We start from the raw sequence: 11,657 nt of genomic DNA on the forward strand, positions 1-11,657 counted from the left end.
AGTTTATTTAAAAACAATTTAAACGAGCACAATAACCATATACAATTTTCAACCATTTACGATTAGCGTCTAAACGACCTTTTGAAACTTTACATTCTTTACATTTTATTTGAACATTCACACGACCTTTAATCAAAGCCAAAATCCATTCGAAATCATTCTTTTCGATAAGCATATCCACTGAAAATGTTAACTTTTTCAAACTATTTCCAAGTGCAACAATTTCGCTTAGAGTGTTCTCAGTTAATTTTGTCCCAGAACTGTACCTAACTCGAATTTCTTCGAGATTCGGTAAATTTTTAACAAGGTGGATCAATTTATTCTCCTCTAAAAGAATATCAATACATAACTTTTTCAAAAATTGAAATTTTGTTATACTTGTTACTTCATCTATGGGATATCTACAAATTAGTAGTTCTTCAAGTTGAACATTATTTTCAGCTAAAGAATCTAAACACCTATTGAGAATAGTTACTTCCTTACAGTAATAAGTTAAAAAATGTAAACGTTTCAAATTGTGGAATCGACTCAAATTCAATAGATTTTCATAATTCCTTTGATTAAATACACAGCCTTCAAATGTAAAACTAACGAGGTTTGGCACAAGACTTACAATAATTTCGAGATTGGGTAGATGGACTAAATGAGTGGCAGTAATTTTGAATGATTGCAGCTGTGGATTTAATCTTACAAAATCAATAGAATAATCATGGTTGATGTCTAAAGTGACATTGGCTTCTTCTAACTTCGGAAAATGTTGAATGATTTCCGTTGGATTGCAATTTATTCTTTGTAAATCCAAGCATTTTAATTGTGAATGCAAATTAAAATTAGAGATAGTACAATCAGCCATGGTCAATTTTTCAAGAGCATCAAATGGTGAACGTGTGTTAAAATCTAAAGTCTCACTGGTATTACTAATCTTCAATTCAATTAACGTTTTGCCACACAAATCCGAAATCAAATTTAAAGTATCATTTTCATTGCCATGTTCAGGCTTGAAGTCGATTGATTTCACTGATGGTCCAAAATGTTTTAAAAATTTCTTTGCGCGTGTTAGATCTAACGTAATCGGATCAGTTACATTACAAATTCGTAACATTTCCAATTTAGATGGAAAGGCCGTTTTTGCACTTTGTTGAAACCAAAGACATGTTTCAGCCACATTCAGATAGTCACGAGGATGCGTAATTTTTTGCAAGATGGCTCGAATGCAATCGTCATTAAGTGCATTCAATATGTGACTTGGAGAGTCATTTGCGGCTGGTATGTTCAAGTCATACAACACACGGTTTAGACCAAATTTCTTCATTAGACCAATAATTTCCGGCAGATGTATAGTGCGAATATTCACTTGTTTCAAATAGAACAACATCAGAAAATCCTTAAATGCTTCAGGAGATGTTGATGCCAATTTGACGTCGCCCTTTACTGCCGCCTCTCCATAAAACATATCATCGAATGCACTGCTTGCATTTGATAAAATGCATTTATGTGCTGGTATACGCTTTTTCTCCTCTCCGCACACAAAATACACATCGGCTGACCTCTCATTTAGGTACAAATTTCCGATTGTTGTTGCCGGTAATTTATTCTCTTCAATTAATTTCCCGGTGTTGATGGTTTCGCTTTCCAATCGTTGACGTTTTGCTGGACGTTCTTCGGATAATGCCATTTTTAACGAGCACAAGAATTGATTGAGTTGAATTCACCAAAAAATTCAAATAATTTTAACAAAATAATAGTTTTTCACTGCGTTTGTCTATGTTTCACACTCAAATGCACACGAGAGACTGATCCTTTTCAAATGCATCTAAAGACCACTGACGCTCACACAGATGACTAATTACACGTTTGTCGTGTCATTGTGTTTGTCGTGTCAAGTGGAGTCGCATATCAGTTTAACAACGACAATACTATGTGCGAACTGTCATTTTCTTGTGCATAATGGTATCGTCCAGTTTTTCCGCATTCTAAAACTTTACATTATCTACCAAAGCAACTAGCAAACAGTGACACTCACACATATGCTAAATTATAGGGGTATTTATGAAATAGCATCGTGTGTAAAATAGTTAAGGTAATTTGTAGCAAAAAATGGCAATAATTTCAATTTTCATCAAATTATTTGTTCAAATTTGGATTTGAATCAGAGCGTAAAATAAGGATTTGCCTTAACTACCGAAAAATTTCTGTTGACTTCGAATTTTTTGAAAGCATACAAACCGGCCTCCGCTCGCTCCGGAAGTGCTTACTATACTTCCCAAATGGTTAAATTGCAGACATACACGGAGTATGAGCGGAGCTGTGCGGAGATAGACGAAAACAGCATACAACGGATGAGAGTAAATCGGATGAAAGTAAATTAGTGTGCGCGCAATGGTTACTATGCGTACGCATATTCTTAATACAATTCTCGTCTATCTCCGCACAGCTCCGTTCATACTCCGTGTAAGTCCGCAATTCAACCATTTGGGTTTCAATTAAAATTTGAAGAAAATACCGAAAAATTTCCTTGAAAAATATTATTATTTTTTTCGAGATATTCAATGACAACAGAATCGATATTTGAATAAAATTATTTTATGTTCGAATGGATATTTCATTCGTTTTTTATTAGGCATCGTTTTGTATAAAACAACCAAATAACATAATCTCTGGCAATAAATCAGTTTCAGTATTAAGCAATCGATTAGATAAAACTAGAAACGTATTTAAAATATAAATGCATACATAAATATATCACGAACGTTGAGTGGCCGATTCTGATGGATATCCAGAAGATCTAATCAATTTATTTGTCGAAATTCCTCATGGAAAATGCGCCTTACTTTAATTATTAGTCACTCGAATTACATTGGTAACACGTATATTTTGTTTGATTATTGCACCAATAAGATTCGGCAATAAAATCCACTGTTTAAATTGGTGGGAATTATTTTATTTCGGTTAGTATATCTAACTCAGCCATAGACTAGTGGTTAGCGTGCCAGGTTTGTGAGCGTGAGGACACGAGTTCGATTCTCGGTCAAATTTGGTCCGGTATTTTTCCACCGTGATTCGCTCAGGAATTATCAGTGGTTTTATGCGGAATAGATTTGGCCGGGTTTCGGGCTAGTGGAGTGCTTCGGAGGGCACTTAAAGCCGTCGGTCCCGTGTGTGTGCACAAAGAATAATGGGTTCAGCATAGACACACGTAAAATGGAGTGCCTTTACGTTAGGTTGGTGTCTTGGATATGTCAAATATCCAATACGTCAACCGTAAAAAGGTAGTGCGACATCTCTGGTGAATATACCGGTAAACCAGCGATATGTGCATTCCTCCATTGAAATAAGAAGAGCCCAACGCCATCTAGGAATGAATGGAATACTTGTGACTGTCACGACAATTGACTTGAGAAGAAAGCCCTGGTCACTGGCCCTGTACGGAGGCTAGTTACATGGCTGCTATAAAGTGGGCCACACCGTGGGAAGCATTCTCCAAGCAATCGAGTGACAGCACAAGTCGGGTCGTCATGCAATAAGTTACGAAACTTGAGCATCGAAGTGAATAACTCCCCGTTTAATCCAATAATCCAATAATCCAATATCTGGAACGTTCGAAGGTATCAAACGCTCTATATTTTGTACACATATACTCTCTGGTTTTGATTTAATGAAAAATTAACAAAAACACAAACAAATCATATTTTATATTATTTTTGCGAAGATGCGTGATCATTTCGTGAAATTTTGCAATAAAAGCAAATGTATTGCTGGCATTGGATATATCACCGCGAAAGAAAGACATTGGACCGAGAGGTATACATCCCGAATTTATAAGGACAATCAAGAGAATAGATTCAATAAATGATTTTGATCATTTTTGTTTATCGATTTTGAAATAGATTATGGTGGATTTTGGTCTTCAGTTTGTCACTTATGGTGTGTGGTTATTCGATTGGAAAGGTGTGGATACAATGGCGCGATAGTCCAGTTACTGTGGGTTTCACAGAAAAAGACGAACCTATTTCGGCTGTCCCACCGTGACAATTTGCCCACGCACAAAATTCCTCAAGGGAAAATTGAATTTCACCAATGATTCGTACGAGAGTTATAGAAAAACACCAGAAATTTTATCAGACATTGAGTATGCACATTTTTACCGTAATACGAAAAATAATTAAAAATAATACATATTTTTAAATATTTTCTAGGCTAATGCGATTAGATGCATTGCTCAATATTTGTCAACGGCGAGATTTTCTAAAGCCTTTTACGCACAGACAATATGCAAATAGTTCAATTTATAAAATCATTGATGACATGGCACCAGATATGAATTCGACACTGTTTCATTGTGAGTTTCATTCAAGAGAGTTTCCATGTTATGAATACATGACCTCTGTTATCACAGAGGATGGACTTTGTTTTCAATTCAACGGATTCAACTCACATGAAATGTACACCGAAAAGTATTGATCAATCTTCTATTCTAAGTCTCTTTTCACAATCGCCCTCTGTTTTTTGTCTCTTTCTGTTCTTTCCATGACTTGTACCATGCTGAAGCATGGCCCCTGAATTGATGATAGTGAATTCCAATCGAAATGTGTCACAATGGAGTTTAGAAGATGTATACTAAAAAGGATTGTATTCAAATGAAAACACCGTTCAAAATCACTATCCGTTTCGTGTCTTTGCGGCAAATGAAGGAAGAGCAGCATTATTTATATCGATGCAGTTTTATTCAGACGATTTCAACTATTTGTGCGCTGGAGTCGTCCAAGGTTTTGACGTATCCTTGACTATGCCAGGTGAAATACCAAAAGCAATGACTCGTAACTTTCAAATTTTATCTTCGGAAAGAACGGATATATTGATATCAAACCGAAAATGTATACCACATCAAAGGGAATACGCCGGTATTCATCGAGTGAAAGGAAATGCTTTTTCAATTCTGAACGTCGATTGCATTTCTTTCAATTCTATACCCAGAATAATTGCGAAGAAGAGTGTGTAATTAATTTTACTCGAACGATGTGCGGATGCGTGAAATTTTCGATGCCAAGTACGATTATGAAACACCTGAAATTTACTTTCAATGGCTAAACTCTCCATTTATTTCTTTAGGAGATGAACACACAATAATCTGTGGAGCAGCGAAAGTTGAGTGCTATCAAAATGCCGAAATGAAATTGTTTGAAGAAGATGATTCAAAAAATTACTCCATTAAATAATTTCGTGATAGCTGCAACTGCTTACCAGCTTGCGATTATTTCATAAAATACGCCGCCGAAATCGATCGCACCAAATTTGACCGGTCAATGCAGGCAGTGCAATCCCTTAGCTGGCTACCAAATTCAACTAAGTAATGAAAATGATACTAACCTTTTGAACTTGACAATAGATTTTACTTTTCTGCACACCTAGTGTAGGAAAGGTATTGTATTAGGCCAAAAAATTAAAGTCATCCAAAAACATGTTTTCTATGCATATTTAATGTAGAAAACACGATTGGAGATGATTTTGGTGCATATTAATGTGCGTCGCTGTGTGTGATGTGTCCTGTGTCCTGTGACCTGTGACCTGTGTCCTGTGTCCTGTGTCCTGTGGCGTGTTGCCAAAATTTGTTAACTCGATAAATCTTCTTCCAAAAACTCAATTCAAATTCTGACTTTGCAGGATGATTTGGGACTACTAGGAGACGTGCTGATTAGTTTTTGATCAATATCTGTTGACCGGTGTAATTTTTTTTGGTCCGAATGAAGTACCCACAATCCATACATTTTACTTTTTTGATCATTTTTCAACCATTTTGGTGACACGATGGTTTCGTGCTCAGACATGAAATTCAAAATCTGACTTAACGGGATGATTGGGCATTACGAGGAATAGATCTAGTCAAATTTTCAACGACATTGATTGACCGGTGTAAAACTTAGACTCTGAAGAGGCACTTATGAGAAAAATGCCTTAAAATAATTTATTATTTCAATTTGAACGCTGAAAGAATGTGTAGTGGGGGATTTTTTGGCACGAGAAACCTGAATCTGATGTTAGTTTTAAGATGCAATCAATTTTTCACAGACTTTTCATACAAAAATCCACAAAACATTTCATTTTTGTATGAAAGACTTGCCTTTGTGGTACCGTAATGATGTGAAACTTTGAACAGGCTATTTTTTTGATTGAAATTTCTTTAAACTTGGTGTGATTATTTATTTTGATAAGAAAATAATATTCACAAGTTTTCACGTTGATTCAAGTTACTGTAACCATACATAGACCATAATTTCAGTTTATTCCCAAAATTTCGGTTCCATGCGGAAAAGTTAGCTTGCGTACGTAAGCCTCTTTATTTCAATTATTTTACAGCGCCCAGGTGTCACTTTTAAACATATTTTTTGTTGATTATCAAGTTTCTACCCTAGTACGCTCTGAATCCTACACTTTTACGGACATTATAGCAATTGGTGGGGGTTTGCTTGAACTATTTTTGGGGATGTCGTTGCTGAGCATCGTGGAATTCGTTTACTTTGCAACAATTCGATTGTTTTTGAGCTTTTGGCGTTCGAAAAAGAATAATGTTGTCATTCCGTTCAAACGACCAACTATTAACAGATTCACCATCCAACCTATCGGGTCATATTACCCGTAATCAGACCATACACTCAGCATAGATTGCTCATGATTACACACTCACTCATGGTTTTCTTCGTTTATGTGAGTGTGTGTTTGAACGTCACAGATCGACGTTATTGGGTTATTACCCCTTCAAACGAAATGTATTTAAGATACACAAGCGAATTCGAGTCTTACACACACTTCGTTTAGAAAGAGTAATAATCGAGGGGGAAACCACGGATTCTAATATGTGCTATTGTGCTAATTTTTTCTAATATTTCTAGTAAAACGCCATATAACAAGTACATTTGACATCTTTCTAATATGTTCTAGTTTTTCTAGTATCGAGTTCGTGGGTAACCCCAAGGTAATAATGCATGGACTGCTGCGTTAAATATCCGATTCTCAGAAAAGATCTCGGATATTTATCCATGCTCAGTACATGGTCTGCTCGTTATACTCGAGGGATGAAGTGGAAATGAATGAAGAGAAATAAGTAGAGGGAGGGCGGAGATTTTAAGTTTATGAACACCGGGAAAAAAATGAAGAGTCAAAAAGGTGTTCGCCTTCGAAATTTTCAATTTTTTTATTGTGATTGAAATTGGAATTCGTTAAAGCCACTTGTGTTTTATAAGGTGTTGTTTGACATTTTCAATTAGGCTAATTGAATTGAACATTGGGCAAGGTTCAATTCAATTTTATTTCAACCATAAACTGTGGAAAATATTACAATCCACTCACCAATTTGTATTTCATTATCTTACAATATTTATGGTTTCAAACAATTGCATGATGAAGTCATGCAAGAGCTTTTCAATTAAAAAATAATCAAGTTAATTAGATGTCGACATTTTGGTATTTCAATTAGTATATTTGAAGCTTTCCTGGATCATAGCACCCATATCAAACGCTCTGCGCCGAAATCTTTTTTTAAATAACTTTTTTCACATAAATTTACTTGAATAACTGTCAAAAATATTAATAAATATTTGAAAAAATGAAGATGCGTAAACATTTAATCGAATTCTGCAATAACAGCAGGTATCAAATATATTAATATTATTTATATTAAGGATATTTAGTATTCATGGTGTATATATTCTGTAATAACAGTATTCACGGGGTTCGATATATTGCCGAAAGAGATCGACATTGGAGCGAAAGGTATAAGTCTTCATCAGTAATATACGAGGGGAGGGGAGGGCTTTACCCTCCTGTTATTTCCAAATTATTCGAATTTGCTTGGGTTTTTCGAAATTTAGAAAAAAATCTTCCGATTTGCTAGGGATTTTCCGAAAAAAATTGAAATCATCCTGAGAAATTTATCTCGCTCTCGCACATTATTGGTCTTCATATTCTATAATTTTCATAAGTTTCGACACGAATGATTTTACCCATAAAATCACTTTTGAATAGATTATGGTGGACTGTCGCTGTCATTTTATCACTTTTCCTGTGCAGTATCTCGATCCGAAATGTCTGGATACATTGGCGCCATAATCCAGTAACTGTGACCAACGCAGAAAGCGATAAATTCATTTCAGATATTCCATTTCCCCAAATCACTATCTGCCCGCTGACCAAATTTCGCAAGGAGAAATTTGATTACGATTTTCGTGTGATTGATAACTTCAAGGGACCAAAAGAATCTTCATACATTGAGTACGAATTTCAAATAAATATCAACCTTTATCAGTATATTATATTTTTCCCTCTTTCATTCTCACGGAATCATTTATAAAATAATAATTTACAAATGTTGTGTAGGTTAATGCGATATGAAATACTGCACTACATATGCCCAACAGAACTACGAATATCATATTTTTTTCTGAAAAATAAATTTATAAATGACTCAATTTATAAAATTATTGATGATATGTCACCACAGCTGTATGACACAGTGGTTCTATGTTATACGGGTCGTTTTGTGAATTTAAAGGATTGTGGGAAAAATATGTCCACAGTTATCACTGAAATGGGACTTTGCTTTCAATATAACGGATTCAACTCGCATGAAATGTACACTGAAAAGTGAGTGATTTTTATTTATCATCTCTTCTGTTCTTCACTTCATTACTTATTACTCATTTCTCAGCATGGCCCCCGAAATGATGACCGTTAACAAATTCCCAAATGTGTCACAATGGAGCTTGGACAATGGATATGAAAATAGATACTCAGAAAATGAATATCCGCGTCGTGTTTTTATTCCAAATAAGGAAATTGGAGGATTGGAAATGCATTTGGTATCAATTATCAACGATATTAATAACTTTTGCTCTGAATTCGATCAAGGATTTCAAGTGGCCTTGACTATGCCAGGCGAAACACCAAAGCCATTAACTTGCTATTTTGACATTTTAACGTCAGAGCAATCGGACATCATGATTAAACCGAAAATGATTACAACATCCGAAGGACTACGTCACTATTCACCAAATCAACGACAATGCTTCTTCAATTCGGAACGTCAGTTGCGATTCTTCAAATTATACACACAATATAATTGCGAAACCGAATGTCTGGCCAATTTTACTCTAATTCAGTGTGGATGCGTAACATTTTCAATGCCAAGTATGTCTGAATGAATAAATTTAAATATCAAATTTCATTTAGAACAGTAATGTGCGGAGAGTCCAGGTAGAACATGAGGTTTACCTCTCTCTGACATCCGGAATTTCAAATTTCACGCTACATAAACATAAAAGTTTCAACATTTTAATTTTAAAAATGTACTATTCGGTCCTTTATTTTTGAAATAACCCTTCCGTCCCAACAGCTCAAATACAAAAAGACAAAAAGCGTTTTTTTTATTTTCCAGGAGATGAACATACAAAAATCTGCGGAGGAATAGACTACCTTTGTTGTTCTCCTGTGCAGTTGCAATTATTTGGAGACGATTATTTTCAAAATGAAACCATTAAAGAGTTTCGTGATAAATGTAATTGTCTACCCTCATGCGTACAGATTAAGTATGATGCTGACATCGACCGAAGGAAATTCAACCCGACGACTATGAAGGGTGGAAGATTAAAAAGCAATGAGTAATGAAAATCAACATGAATTCAGTCTTCAAATTCACTAACATTTTTTTGCATTATTCCACAGCACAGAGAAGTCACATTTAAACATATTTTTCGTCAGTGATCAAGTAAGCACTCTGCAGCGTACAGAAAGATACAGTACTACGGATATTATGGCGATTGGTGGCGGTTTGTTGGGTTTATTTTTGGGGCTATCGTTGCTGAGCATCGTGGAAATGATTTACTTTGCAACATTTCAATTGTTTTGGACCATTTGGCATTCGAGAAATGTGGTCATTCCATTTGAACGACCAACCATATGCAGAATTGCCCTCGGATCGATCGAGTCGCAAATGCAGGAAAAAATACAAAGCAAAAAATGAAACTTAAATCCCTACCAAACAACATACACGATGCACAGATTTTCCAGCACGCTAACACACGCTTGGTTATGTTCCAAAATGACATTTTCACAGAATTTTTTTTTGAGTTGTTGAATTTGTGCATATATGTTACATTGTCAGTATTCAAAGTGTTTCAACAGTTATTTTAATAAAGTGACAATATTAAATATAGATTTCTTTCTTGCTCATCACTCAAGTTGCCAACTACAAACACTTACATTCAACTTAACATTGACACTTAAATGTCTTATTCACGGAGTGTAATCTGTCAAACATCCATTCCAATCGAAGCCATTGTCATTCAAGTATAAACTGTGCACCAAGAAGCATTGCTGTTGCAACCATTCGAGACTTTTCTTTCAATTTCATCGACATCCAGTTGAAATTGTTAATCGAAACATTGAAAATAAATGCCCACATCAAATTGCAACGTCAATTGAGCATTTGAATAGCACAACAAATGTAAGTCACAGTTTATCTTTCCATTTCTTGTTGTGAAGATATTTAGTTTTTTATTCCCAATCCATCAGCCATTTTCGCAATGTCAATGAAAATCGAACACCCCGTTGTGTTCTGCAACAATTGTATTTTTGAAGCAAAATTGTTCAACGAACCGACAAACCGGCGAAAAATATATTTGGCTGCGTGTTATCATGTGTTGTGTGAAAAATGTCGGGATAAAAATGGTGGCAAATGTATGGTCTGCAACGAAAAAGTTCATTTCATAGAAATTTCACGCACAATGCCAGAACGGTACCGAAAGTTATTTGGAATCTTTACAACGGAACCATTGGAAAACGCGTTGAAGTTTCAACACTCAAACTTTCGTTTGACAAAATTGAAATTTTTAAAAATGATCCCGTATTTTAAACAAAAGATCGCTAAAGCGAAGAAGAAGGCCAAAGAAATCGAGGAGAAGGTTCGAAAGATGCAGATCGCAAAAAAGAAAAAGGATAACATTCGAGTCATCATTGTTGAATTTCGTAAAGATAAAAATGAATTCAAAAAGTGAGTTTCTAAAGAAAAGTGCAGAAAGTGCTTCATTGTTCATCAAAAAATATTTTTAAAAAAATTGAAAATTTTAGGCGCAAACGGGAACGAAATCAACAAAAACATCAGCCACCGCAACGAGATAAACAAGAAATGCCAGCTGGACTATCGCAACGAAACAATCGATTGAAGCCAACACAACGCCTTCGATTTGAAATGCCACCACCACAACGACATGATCAATTAAAGCCAACACAACGTCCACGATTCGAAATGCCACCACCGCAACGATATGATCACCACGGAGGAGAACGCACCAACCGATATGACCTGAATCGAAACATCAATGACGATTCAATGTATGGGGAAAAAACATTAAGTTTCAGCAACATTTGAATTGTAATTCCATTCGTAGTTGACATTGGAACTCAAAATGATCACAAAAAGTTTAGTCAAACGATGACTCATTCATGAAATAAAAAAAATGTTTGAAAAACAATTCAATGTTTACATTGAACTTTCTTCCGTTCATAGTGACTTCTGGTTTTTTGAAGGTATCACAAACAAACAACAAATTGCTTATCGCAAATGTCTTGATGTATCTTAATCAAATCGATTGGAAAGTTAGTCGAAC

General features: G+C 35.2%; 2 protein-coding genes across 2 annotated transcripts; both read left to right on the forward strand.

Moving 5' to 3' along the window:
• The first annotated feature begins 3,709 nt into the window (after positions 1 to 3,709).
• On the forward strand, positions 3,710 to 10,012 carry LOC116346125 (pickpocket protein 28-like). Its single transcript, XM_031776031.1, has 7 exons — positions 3,710 to 3,801; positions 3,888 to 4,025; positions 4,197 to 4,339; positions 8,109 to 8,265; positions 8,702 to 9,180; positions 9,533 to 9,650; positions 9,715 to 10,012. Exons 1-7 carry the CDS (start codon positions 3,710 to 3,712, stop codon positions 10,010 to 10,012), a joined length of 1,425 nt encoding a protein of 474 aa, XP_031631891.1.
• A 389-nt stretch (positions 10,013 to 10,401) lies between these two features.
• Positions 10,402 to 11,419, forward strand: LOC116346126 (RING finger protein vilya). Its single transcript, XM_031776033.1, has 3 exons — positions 10,402 to 10,495; positions 10,564 to 11,041; positions 11,119 to 11,419. The coding sequence occupies exons 2-3, from the start codon at positions 10,575 to 10,577 to the stop codon at positions 11,417 to 11,419; spliced, it is 768 nt and encodes a 255-aa protein (XP_031631893.1). The 5' UTR covers positions 10,402 to 10,495; positions 10,564 to 10,574.
• Positions 11,420 to 11,657: the final 238 nt, after the last annotated feature.

The sequence above is a fragment of the Contarinia nasturtii genome, unplaced genomic scaffold, assembly GCF_009176525.2.
Source record: "Contarinia nasturtii isolate CC-2019 unplaced genomic scaffold, AAFC_CNas_1.1 Cnas_scaffold_1435, whole genome shotgun sequence".
NCBI lineage: Eukaryota > Metazoa > Arthropoda > Insecta > Diptera > Cecidomyiidae > Contarinia > Contarinia nasturtii.

What these genes read in the sequence shown, in the direction of transcription:
- LOC116346125 (XM_031776031.1), top strand. Translation starts at nt 3,710, where the DNA reads ATGCGTGATCATTTCGTGAAATTTTGCAATAAAAGCAAATGTATTGCT. An exon ending in GAATTCGACACTGTTTCATT is followed by an intron (nt 4,340 to 8,108) that starts GTGAGTTTCATT and finishes GCCATAATCCAG; the next exon opens with TAACTGTGACCAACGCAGAA. An exon ending in AAAGAATCTTCATACATTGA is followed by an intron (nt 8,266 to 8,701) that starts GTACGAATTTCA and finishes CTCATTTCTCAG; the next exon opens with CATGGCCCCCGAAATGATGA.
- LOC116346126 (XM_031776033.1), top strand. Translation starts at nt 10,575, where the DNA reads ATGTCAATGAAAATCGAACACCCCGTTGTGTTCTGCAACAATTGTATT. An exon ending in GATAAAAATGAATTCAAAAA is followed by an intron (nt 11,042 to 11,118) that starts GTGAGTTTCTAA and finishes TGAAAATTTTAG; the next exon opens with GCGCAAACGGGAACGAAATC.